The 11,907-nt window shown below is 55.4% G+C and overlaps 1 protein-coding gene across 4 annotated transcripts; it reads left to right on the top strand.

The window, feature by feature from the left end:
- The first annotated feature begins 259 nt into the window (after nt 1-259).
- On the top strand, nt 260-9,959 carry KCND1 (potassium voltage-gated channel subfamily D member 1). 4 transcript variants are annotated; one of them, XM_032330350.1, is made up of 8 exons: nt 1,727-1,942; nt 3,271-4,519; nt 6,221-6,383; nt 6,486-6,569; nt 6,659-6,757; nt 7,034-7,284; nt 8,426-8,647; nt 9,724-9,944. In XM_032330350.1, the coding sequence occupies exons 2-8, from the start codon at nt 3,399-3,401 to the stop codon at nt 9,746-9,748; spliced, it is 1,965 nt and encodes a 654-aa protein (XP_032186241.1). In that variant the 5' UTR covers nt 1,727-1,942; nt 3,271-3,398; the 3' UTR covers nt 9,749-9,944. The 4 variants fall into 4 exon arrangements, with proteins under 4 accessions (XP_032186238.1, XP_032186240.1, XP_032186239.1 ...); XM_032330347.1 differs by having other exon boundaries at nt 260-4,519; XM_032330349.1 differs by having other exon boundaries at nt 260-4,519; nt 8,426-8,654.
- The last annotated feature ends 1,948 nt before the right edge of the window (nt 9,960-11,907 follow it).

Here is an 11,907-nt window from a genome sequence, read left to right as displayed (position 1 = left end):
CCTGGCTACTCTGCATTTGGGATCGGGGATGTTTGGGTGGGGCGCGGTCCTTGTTCAGCGTTCTAGCAACGTGTGTGTGTGTGTGTGTGTGTGTGTGTGTGTGTGTGTGTGTGTGTAAAGGCTGCAGCCAAAATACCATCTGGCCAGACGGGCCCACCCACTGACTGTCTACTCTCATTCTTTCCAACCGGGAGGGATGTGCTGGGGATGGGGAGGTCACACCATTGGAATGGGGAGGGAAGTCTGTGGCTTCAGTCCTACTCTCCTTCCCCACCCTCCCCCAACTGTTGCCCAGTTACCGTGGGCTTGCCCCTCCACCAGAGTGACCCAGAAACATCTACCAGAGATGTTATGTGGGTGGGTGTGACGGGGGCGTGGGTGTGGGTGTGGGTGAGAGTGGGCTGATGAGAGGATAGGTAAGTGGTTAGATGGACCGGTGGATAAGTAAGTGGAAGGTTGCATGGATCAATGACGGGGGAGGTTGGGAAATACATGGGCAGAGGGATGAATAGGTGATCAGATGAATAAATGGGTAGATGGATAGATCGGGGATGTAAGTGGACAGATGGATGGCCAGGAGAATGGATGGATGGGTGAGGAAGGGTGAAGAGTAGGTAAGTGATGGGCAGGGCTATGGATGGACAGGTGGATGGGTGCCGGAGGTACTTAAGGATAGGGTGGCAAATAGGGGGATGGGGTGAACATGCAAATGGGTGAGCAAGTGGTTGGATGAAGGGAAGGGTAGAGCACTGGCTTGTGTGGGTGGGACAATGGATGGGGAGCTGCATGGTGGACAGGTGGAGGGATGGAGAAACGGACGGATCAGGAGCGTGATTAGTGAGCAAACTGAGGCTTACGCGGGTGGGTAGATTGGTTGAAAGGGGAAAGTTGGTCCCCCCCTTAGTGCTCGCACCACACCTTTATTAAAAATGGAGCTTCCCCTGTACACAGTGCCCAGTGCTGCTCTTCTCACATCACTCCCTTTAATGCTCCCCACCACACTATCAAGTTGGGGTAACTCCATCAGACAGCCGAGGATACAACCCAAGGCACTTGCTAAAGGACACAGCAAGTCAGTAGCAAAGCTGGGGTTCGAACTCCTCCGTGGGCCAAGGCACTCGGTACCCAGTGTTCTGTGCCACCGGGGAGTCCTCTAGAGGAGGAGGTATGAACTAAGGCTGCTGAATGCGGAAGGATGAGGCAGGCTGCCCCTCAGAGTGGGGACCCCCTGGGAGAGAACATGGTATGCCTGTCCCCAACCTGGGTTGCCCCCATCCACACCCCCCCTTACCCCTTATTTCACGTCTGAAACCAGGATGGTGCTCCAGTCCCACAACAACAGTCTTGATAGGAGCTGGGCTCTAAACCGTGCACCCACCCCCCGGAACATCTTTGGGGACCTGGCCATCTAGAGAAATGCCCCCCCCATCCGTCCCTCCATCCACCCTCTTCTCCAGCCCTTCTCCAGCATGGGGGCAGGGAGGGGACACAGCGCTGCATCATTCCACATGGCACTGGGCACTGGGGCCATTAACCGGACGACTCCCCATCGATCGGATCTGCTAAGTGCTGCTGATTCAGACGGGTGGGGGTGGGGGCCCCTGGGGGCAGAGGGGGTAGAAGCTGGGCAGGAAGGAGGTGGGGAGAACTGGCAGAGCTCCCTGCCACCCCCATTTTCCAGATGACGCGACTGAGGCCCAACCAGCTTTGTAGGAGGCGGAGTCTCCCCAGGGTCCCTCTCAGGCTGTCCTAGGGGAGGGGGCTCTGGGAGCCACGAGGCCCCTCCCTGCCTCTCTCTGTAGCTCCCGGCAAGCTCAGAGGGGCGGGGAGAGAGAGCCAGAGAAGGAGGAGAACTCAGGCAGCTCTGCAGAAGGGGGCAGGAGCTCCGGTGTTTGGTACCCCCAGCCCCAACGCTGTGGCCGCTGCTGCAGCGGGGACACAGGTGAGGACGGCCATTTGGGGAGGGGGAGGGGGCCACCCACAGCGCTGTCCTTGTCCTTCCCTGCTCCAGCCCCCACTCCCTAGCCCATCCTGGGATAGTCCCCAGGGCTTCTGCTGGACCTCGTCCTTCCAGGGACCCAGCCCCCTCCCCCTGCCTGTCTGCGCTGCCTTCTCCTCTCCCGGGCCTGGCTGTGGCTGCTTCTCCTCTTCTGCCGCCGCTGCTTCCACTGCCCAGCACACACCGCCAGCCCCTCGGGGTGTGGTTTCCCCAGACCAGCCCCTAACGGTGGGACACAGCTTCGCCCCGGCCTCCCCCATCCGCACACCGCCCCCCCCGCAAGGCCAGCCAACCTCCTCCTCCCCTGAGACACACCCAGCTCCCTTTAACATCCCACCCCACCCTCCGACCCATTTTGGGGGGACCCCCTCCTCTTATCTTAGTCTTTATCCAGCCTCTGGGTGCTCTGGGGTTGTGCCCAACTTCCAGCTGAGCCCCAAGGTGTTTCCTCAGGCCCCTTTCCTCCCCCCAGGAACTCCTGAGAGGGTGGACCAGACTTTCTCAGCAGCACCATATACCCCTCGCTCCCAGACACCTCTCAGGCTCTGAAAAATAACCTAGCCCTATATCTAACCATTCAGATGCCCTACTCCCTTCTCCAGTCCCTCTAGGGGGCCCCACCTGGCCTGCCTTCCCCAGAACTCCTGTAGAGTGTAGACACCCCCCCTCAGGCTATTCTTGGCTGCTCTAGGCACTCCCAAGACACCTCGCAGCCTCTTTACAACCTTCTGGTTCTATAGCCACCTCTTCCGTGCACGAACCCCTTTCCTGGATCCATGAGGAAGCTCCAGTTCCCTAATCTTTTCCCCAGAAGTCTTGAGGGTACAGACGACCCACCTCAGTTTTCTTGGCCCCTCTAGAACCCCCCCACACCTGGACACTCTTAGCCTATTTTAAACACCTCTGGTCCCATTTTCATCTCTCTGGATGCCCCAGTCCCTTCTCCACACCCACTAAGGGGTCCCCAGCCCCATCTTCCCTCAGACCTCTTGAGAGTGTGGGCAACTCTCCCCTGTTTCTTGCCCCCTAGACACCCCATACATCTCCCAGGCACATGCTGACCCCTCCAGAGCCCTCTCAGTCGCTCTAAACACTCCCTAGGCTACTTCTTGGCCCCTCCAGGAGCCCTTTTTCTGCTCCTTTCCATGTCTCCTGGCTCCTCCTCGGTTGGTCCCTCAAGACATTCCCCAAGTCCCCCCTGGATCCTCTAAATGCCCCCCAAGGCCCTACCCGTCTCTCTAGTTCCTCCTGGTTCCTCTCGGCCTCTGTAGACACCCCCAGTTTGCTTGTGCGAGTGGCCCAGGGCCTCTCCAAGCCCCCAGCATCCTGGAGACAGCCACACTGTCCTAAAGGCCACCCTCCCCCGCCCCGAGTCTCCGTGGGCCTGGGGCGCGGCAGGATGGCGGCCGGCGTGGCCACGTGGCTGCCCTTCGCGAGGGCCGCTGCGGTGGGCTGGTTGCCCCTGGCCCAGCAGCCCCTGCCCCCTGCGCCCGGGGTGAAGGCGTCTCGAGGGGATGAGGTTCTGGTGGTGAACGTGAGCGGCCGGCGCTTCGAGACTTGGAAGAACACTCTGGACCGCTACCCAGACACCCTGCTAGGCAGTTCGGAGAAGGAATTCTTCTATGACGCGGACTCGGGCGAGTACTTCTTCGATCGCGACCCCGACATGTTCCGGCACGTCCTGAACTTCTACCGCACGGGCCGCCTGCACTGCCCGCGGCAGGAGTGCATCCAGGCCTTCGACGAAGAGCTGGCTTTTTACGGTCTGGTGCCGGAGCTCGTGGGCGACTGCTGCCTCGAAGAGTACCGGGACCGCAAGAAAGAGAACGCCGAACGCCTGGCGGAGGACGAGGAGGCCGAGCAGGCGGGCGATGGCCCTGCCCTGCCTGCCGGCAGCTCCTTGCGGCAGCGGCTCTGGCGGGCCTTCGAGAACCCGCACACGAGCACGGCGGCCCTCGTCTTCTACTACGTGACGGGCTTCTTCATCGCCGTGTCGGTCATTGCCAACGTGGTGGAGACCATCCCGTGCCGCGGCCCCGCGCGGCGGCCCCCGAGGGAGCAGCCCTGTGGCGACCGCTTCCCCCTGGCCTTTTTCTGCATGGACACGGCCTGCGTGCTCATATTCACGGGAGAGTACCTCCTGCGGCTCTTCGCTGCCCCCAGCCGGTGCCGCTTCCTGCGGAGTGTGATGAGCCTTATCGACGTGGTGGCCATCCTGCCCTACTACATCGGGCTTTTCGTGCCCAAGAACGAGGATGTCTCGGGCGCCTTTGTCACCCTGCGTGTATTCCGGGTGTTCCGCATCTTCAAGTTCTCCAGGCACTCGCAGGGCTTGCGGATTCTGGGCTACACACTCAAGAGCTGTGCCTCTGAGCTGGGCTTTCTCCTCTTTTCCCTTACCATGGCCATCATCATCTTCGCCACGGTCATGTTTTATGCTGAGAAGGGCACAAACAAGACCAACTTCACTAGCATCCCTGCGGCCTTCTGGTATACCATTGTCACCATGACCACCCTCGGGTGAGTGCAGACCCGGTGTTGGCAGCTGCCCGATCAGTTACACTCACCTTTCTCTGTAAGATCTCTTTTTTCTCGATTTGCGCTTCTGCCTGCTCTTCTCTGAAAACAAAGGGAGTTGGACTAATCTCCAAATCCCTTGCAGGTCTGACAATGCCTTCACTGTCCTGGTCAGGAGACTTGGGTTCCAAGGATTGTCTTAGCTGCACTCTTTCTGTTGACCTTGTTCTCTTTGGGCCTGTTTCCCCCACTGTGGCAAATGAGAAATGTTGATCCCTTCGTCATCTAGAGGGGATTCTGTGACCTCACGGTTGTGAAAGTTCTCTGAAAGTTTCTGGTGTAGGATACCTAGGTACTGGCGTTCCACCACCTCCTTTTTCCCACCTTGAGGACCCATGTCTCTCAAACCTCCAGAATCATCTGCCGTATGGGGTCCTACCTCTGTGACATTGTGATTCCTTGATGTTCTCCAGGTCGAGGTATTTTCAGCATTATTTTTTTAGTGTCAATCCTTGAGAGGGAACAAGTTGGGATAAAGGCATCAGACAGAATCACCAAACTCATGTTGTTCTTAAAGACATTGTTTAGGGCACATACCATGCTCCTTCTCTAAATTTCCATTGCTGAAATTAGGTGTACAGTTGCTTGGGATCTTTTGAATGCGTGAAGTGGGCTCGCTGGGGCTTTAGCAGAGCTACAGAGAAATGGCTTTTGGGTTTCTAAGGAGTAGAAATTAATTCTGGTTGGAGGTTCAGAATTGGATTGACATACAAATACTGAGCCCTGAGAGTGGGTTGGAACTGGGTTCTTGAGTGCCTTTTACCCTAATGAGTCCTCACAGCAACCCTGAGAGGGTGGACAGCTGCCTGTGTCTCATAGTTGAGGACACAGTCTGAGATGACACATCACAGACCAGAAACGGCCAAGTTGGAGAGACTTTTAAATGAGTCAAAGAAATAAGGAACGGCCATCCTTGGGGGGAGGGGGACAAGGACTGAGAGAAGGCCTAGAGGCTGGGACTGCAGAGGGGAGGAGATCTCACTGGTCCCGTGTTCAGAACAAAAGTATGCTGGGCGATCTCGAGCAAGTCAGCTGTGGAACCTCCCTAAGCTTGGGTCACCCCCACCCCAACCCCGTGACACAAGTGGGTAAGATTGGCATTGCTCCATCCCCAGGGAAGAGGAGATGGCATGGAGAAAAGGGAGGAGAGAGTTTCAAGGCTCCCCCTATTTTTTCATGGGAGGAGAGTTTCAAGGCTTCTTCTGGGGTTATAAGAAGGGGTCCTACCTAGAGAAGCTAAGACAGATGGAAGCAAAACCAACAGAGCACTGCTCCCAGGACTCAGAGCCCCTCAGCTGGCTTGTGGTGCTTGGACTTTCTCCTCAGGAGACTATATTTACTGCCTCTGCCTTCCTCCTTCTCTCCTCTGTTTGGTATTAATAGATTTCCAGCTGACTCAGATGCTCGGTGTGCAACTCAGATGGGGGCAGCAGATGGTAGGGGCCGAGGGCCAATTTCTCCCTTGACCCCCACCGGTGGCCAGAGAGGTCTTTCCCCACATTTTGCAGAGTGGGAAACTGAGGCTCAGAGAGTTTCAGTGCCTGGCCAGGGTCGCAGAATGTGTTGGGCTGGATGGGATGGTGTGGGAGACTGAGGGGTGTGTGGGCACTCTTCTTAACCTCGGCTTCCCTTCCCTGGCCCCAGCTATGGAGACATGGTGCCCAGCACCATTGCTGGCAAGATTTTCGGATCCATCTGCTCCCTCAGCGGTGTCCTGGTCATTGCACTGCCTGTGCCGGTCATCGTGTCCAACTTCAGCCGCATCTACCACCAGAACCAGCGTGCTGACAAGCGCCGAGCACAGCAGGTAACAGCCTCTTCCCTCAGAGTACCTCCTGCTCCCCGTGCCCCAAGCCAGTCTGCTCTTGCATCTACCCACCTGACCCTTTGTCTCCTCCCTTCTCTGTAGAAGGTGCGCTTGGCAAGGATCCGGTTGGCAAAGAGTGGTACCACCAATGCCTTCCTACAGTACAAGCAGAACGGAGGCCTTGAGGTGGGGAGGGGCCTGCCTTGGGGTTGGGGGGGGAGCAGTGGTGGGAGGAGGAAGGTTCTGACCTTGTCCCTCTGCTCCATCCACCCCAGGACAGCAGCAGTGGGGAGGAACAGGCGTTGTGTGTCCGGAACCGTTCTGCTTTCGAGCAACAACATCACCACCTCCTGCACTGTCTAGAGAAGACAACGGTGAGGCCTAAAGGCAGGGTGGGGGGGCGACAGAAGGAGGGGCCTTCCTCTGCAGCCCAACCAGTACCCTCCCTGGGATGGGAGGCTCACTACTGATTGTGGAAATCCCACAGGGCTTCCTGGAAGAGGCCCCAGTACAGCTGAGCCTTGAAGGGTGGGCAGAGGAAGGGAAGCAAGAGGTACTTCCAGTAAGGAGGGAGAGGCCTCAGCCAAGGCCGAGGGCTGGGGTTAGTTCCTGTGTGCTGCCTCATGACCGTGCCTCCCTTCCGCCCACAGTGCCATGAGTTCACAGATGAGCTAACCTTCAGCGAGGCTCTGGGTGCTGTCTCACTGGGGGGCCGCACCAGCCGCAGCACCTCCGTGTCCTCCCAGGCAGTGGGGCCTGGCAGCCTGCTGTCCTCCTGCTGTCCCCGCAGGGCAAAGCGCCGTGCCATTCGCCTTGCCAACTCCACGGCCTCAGTCAGTCGTGGCAGCATGCAGGAGCTGGACACATTGGCAGGGCTGCGGAGAAGCCCTGCCCCTCAGAGGTAAGCACCCCCACCTGCTGGCTACTCCTGGGGGAAGCTCAGAGCTGAGACTGGGTGGCAGGGTGTGCGGGGGATGGCGGTCTGAGATGTCTTGACTTCTGGCCCAGCAAGCCAAGCTCAAGCCCGGACTCCTCTATGCGGGGAGCTTGGGCTTCCCTTGCCTGGAACTTGTTCTTTGTTGGTTCTTTCAGCAAACATTTATTGAGCACCTACTATATGCCAGGCACACTTTCAGGCACTTTGGAGCTCACTGTAGGAGTTTACAAGTGAGTTCATTTCAGACAGCAAAGTGAACAGACAGAGCTCCTTGACATTCTGGAATTTATATTCTAGTGGGATGAGACCGTTAATAAACAAGCACGTACACAATGAGGTGTGTTAAGTACCAAGAAGAAAAATAAACTGGGGATGGGGAACAGGGTGTAGAACGAGGTATGGAGAAGCTTTGCTGAGGTGACACCAGAAGAAGATGAGGGAGGGAGCAAACAGCCTGTGCAAAGGCCCTGAGGCAAGAATGGGTCTGCGTGTTAGAGACACAGCCAAGAAGCTCCTGTGAGAAGAGTGGAGTGAGTGAGGGGGAGAATTGTGGGAAGCCAAATCAGAAAGGAACAGGACCAGGTCATGTTAACTCTTACACTGATCGTTATGAGGGTCTGGCATCGTAAGGAGTAACCATGATGGAGAACATTTTGGTATGTATGCTCCTTATGTATGTATGCTCCGGGCACTATGTGGAACACTCTGTAGCACTTTTTATCTCATTTAATCTCCACAGTGACCCTATGAGGTAAGAAATACTGGTATTTCCATGAGTGCTCATTATGTTCTGGGCTGAGCACTTTATAGCACTTCTTATCTCATTTAATCTCCGCAAGGACCCTGCGAGGTAGGCAACTGTTATTCCCATGCTACAGATGAAAGAGAGAAGAGGGATTTAGAGGGGCCAAGGTAAAACTGGGATTTCAACCCAGGACCACCTGACCCCAGAGCCCTCACTGGGCACTGCCATAATGGGGGATGGAGGCGAAGCATTTAGAACAGAGCCAGAGACCCAACAGGCACTCAGTACATGTCACGATTGCTGTAGCAAGTATTAAGAGCACCTTTTAAGAAGCTTCCACCTCCCCACCCTTATGCACAGCCGCTCAAGCCTCAATGCCAAGCCCCACGACAGCCTCGACCTGAACTGCGACAGCCGGGACTTCGTGGCTGCCATCATCAGTATCCCTACCCCTCCTGCCAACACCCCAGATGAGAGCCAACCTTCCTCCCCTGGTGGTGGCGGTGGGGCCAGCAGCAACCTCAGGAACTCCAGCCTGGGCACCCCTTGCCTCCTCCCGGAGACTGTCAAGATCTCTTCCCTGTGAGCGGTGGGTCCGCCCGTCCAGAGGGCCCTCTCGATTCTTGGGGACTCCTTTCCAAAGCCATATTTTGGGGAGGCAGGGAGGGACAGGCCTGGGGACCCCTTCTGCCCCTCCTCCCCCCACTGAGAACTATGCAATGGAGTTTGATGGAACAGCTCACCTAATGGGGAAGCAGCCAGGGAAGGGGAAACTTTCCCCACCCCCGATAGTTTGTCCTGGGGGGTGCTGAAGTGCTGGGCTTCCTCAGGCCCCCCGGCCTCCTTGCTCCAGCACACTGGGGCTGGCCTCTCTCCCCTCGCTGGTCTCCTGCATGCTTCTCCTGTTGGGCCTCTGGGGCTCCCACCTGACATCTCAGCTCTGGCCTGAGAAGGAGAGATGAGGTTCCCTCTTCTCTCTGGCTGGGCTGTGGAGGTTTGGGGGTTCAGAGAAGAGAACCTTCACCTTGGAGCTGGCCTCTAGGAGTTTTCCCCACCTTCCACTGAGCCCAACAGCTCCCTGATTCTGAAGCTTGGAATGCAACCACAGGCTTCCTGGGCTGTGGCCTCAGCAGTTACCTGCCACCCCCCGCCTTGGCTCAGGGGTCAGGCTACCTCTCCCAATATACACAGATAGCACAAACACCACTCCCCTTTCCTGGCTGCTGGAAATGGGTCCCTGCAACCCCGTCCTGTGCTGGGCCCCCAGCAAACTCTAGCAATAGCAGCTGCTGCCGTGATGTTTTGCAAAGGCTCTGCCCAGGCTGCTGCAGTATTTACATCTGCCCTAACCAGGGGGGGCCACCTCCAACCCCTCCGCCCCCTTCTCCCCTGGTTTGCTTCCTTCTTGGGTTGGGCTGGAGTCTGGACTGGCTGAGATAAGAGCCTAGCAGCCAGTGAGAGCTGGGCTGTGTTTGGAGATCATAGATGATTCCAAGTTCTTGGGCAGGAGTCCAGAAGTGTCGGGGCTGGGGCCTGGGTTGTTCCTAAACTCTGAGAGTTGTAGGGGGCAGGAGGAACTTCTTGATCTCTTCCTCCTCCTCCCCCGCAAAGCCTTTTCACATATTCCTCTCTCTTTTCCCTCTTGGGTCACCTTCCAGAACTCTGTGTCTGCTCTCAGGCTGAAATCTGGCATCATCTCAGGTTCCCTGTCCCCAGCACTGTCCCCGTGGAGCTGGTGGCTGACAAAGATGTAGTTTCCATCAGTCAATAAAACCTGAGAGGAGAGATGAGGATGAATACCTCCTGGCTCTGTGAATTTGGAGGCTGGGTCGGGCTGGGGGGGGGGTGTGTGTGGAATGTTCACTGGTTTCAATTCCTTTCAACCGGAGAAGGGCAGGTTGCGGTCCAGGTTCTGGGAGGTCAGTCATTGGTGACATGTTCTGGAAGATGGGGATCTAGGAGGAATTAAAGAGGGTGGTTTGAAGAGCTGAATCTACAGCCAGTGAGGCAGGCCAGGAAGCCCTGAGATATGGCCCTAGGACTCATCTGCTCCAGCTCTCTTACTCACAGATGGGGAAACTGAGACCTAGAGCAGCACACATTTGGTCAGAGGAGACTTAAACCCCAGGCTTCCTGGAAGCCAATGGCTCTGAACTGATTAATTAAAAGCATCTCTCAGGGGCGCCTGGCTGGCTCAGTGAGTAGAATATGCAGCTCTTGATCTCAGGTTCCTAAATTCAAGCCCCACATCAGGCCTAGAGCTTACTTAAAAAAAAAAAAGAAGAAGAACTCAGTATTTTAAAAGAAGAAGAAGAAAGAAAGCATCTCTCAAGTTTGGCAGCTCACCCTTCCTTGTGGACATCCCCTGCACTGTCTCTGCTGGGCTACTGGATACACTTGGCTAGTGTGTGACTGAGCTTTGTGGAGCACCAAGAAGACAGACCTTGGATTGGGGTTGACCTGGGTTCCAAGCCCCAGGTGAGAGAGTCACTTCAACCTTCTCTTGCCTCAGGTTGCTAATCTGTAAAATAATAACCATTTATTCACCAAATATTTATTAACTGCATACCACGTGCTAGCCCTAGGGATACAAAGATGGGCAACGTAGACATCGTCTATGATCGACAGAGGTGAGCATGGAGGGCAGACAATTAAGCAATTACAGTCTAGTGTTGTGGAACTAAGATTGATGGGATTGCAGAAGCATGCAGATGGCAGGAGGACCTAATCCAGCCAACACCCAAAGAATGAGGTGGATTTAGCCAGGGAAAAGGATAAAAGTTTCAGGCAGACAGGAAAGCATGTGCAATGACCTGGAGGTTAGGGGGTAAGCTCAGGGCATTCGGAGAACTGAAATTAGTTTGGTTCAGCTGGGGAGGAGAGTGTGAGGCTGTGGTAAGAGTAGGGATGTGGAGATAGGCCAGATCACAAAAAAGCCTTTGAAGCTATGATACAGATTTTGGACTTTATCCTAAGTGTAACGGGGACTTCTGAAGGCTTGTAGACAGAAAAAGTCATCATGAGGTTTGCATTTCAGAAGGATTGCTCTGCCTGTGGACAGTGGATTCTAGAGAAACAGTCCTGGCGGGAGGAAGGGTGGTGAGGAGGCTCTTGCGGTAGTCCACTTGGTGGGTGATGGTGGCTTGGATCATGTAGTGGTGGTAAGAGTTGGAGAGTTTGAGAGGTTTGAGAGGTGGAATTGACAGGACTTGGGATTGACAGGCATGTGGGAGTTGAGGAAGAGGGAGCAGACGAGGTTGACTCCTGGTTTCTGGCTTGGGCAAAGGCTGAGTGGGGGGCACTCACTGTCAAAAGGAACATCAAAGCTGTTAGCACAGAGTACCAGGCGCAGAGAAAGTACTTCATGAAGATTAGCTACAATGATTATCCTAAATTCAATTTTAGACATGTAATGATGGACAAATATCTAGTAGGAAATAGAGGTCAAGTGAGAGGATCATGAGAAGATTGAATATGGTAACATGCCTAGGCATTTGGCATAGTGCCCTGAACACAGTAGGCCCAGGAAACTTGAGTCCTGTCTCATGAAGTCTTCAGAGCAGAAAACACAACATGTCATTTGTAACTGACACCCTTCAAGGAAGAACTTCAACCAAGGTCAGCATCTGAAGGAACAAGGTTAGATGGCACTCAGAAGAGCTTACTAATCATCTTTCAGTCAACATGTACCGCTTGACTCCCAAGACCAGCGGCAAGCTCTCACCTCTCAAAACAACTTCTTGGTTCATAAACCCATCTGAACGCCATAACTATTCCCTGAGGCAGTCTGGGCAGGCATTATCTTTACTATTTTCCATGGGTAACCTCAAATTTAAGACACT

The sequence above is a fragment of the Mustela erminea genome, chromosome X (genome assembly GCF_009829155.1).
Source record: "Mustela erminea isolate mMusErm1 chromosome X, mMusErm1.Pri, whole genome shotgun sequence".
Taxonomy (NCBI): Eukaryota; Metazoa; Chordata; class Mammalia; order Carnivora; family Mustelidae; genus Mustela; species Mustela erminea.
The sequence above is the reverse complement of the archived record's forward strand: the minus strand, read 5'-3'. Positions and strand labels throughout refer to the sequence as shown.

Excerpts from the sequence above, each read along its gene's own strand:
- KCND1 (XM_032330347.1), top strand. The coding sequence starts at position 3,399 with ATGGCGGCCGGCGTGGCCACGTGGCTGCCCTTCGCGAGGGCCGCTGCG. Across the intron at positions 6,570-6,658 it reads AGCAGAACGGAGGCCTTGAG|GACAGCAGCAGTGGGGAGGA; the intron begins GTGGGGAGGGGC and ends CATCCACCCCAG. Across the intron at positions 7,285-8,425 it reads AGAAGCCCTGCCCCTCAGAG|CCGCTCAAGCCTCAATGCCA; the intron begins GTAAGCACCCCC and ends CCTTATGCACAG.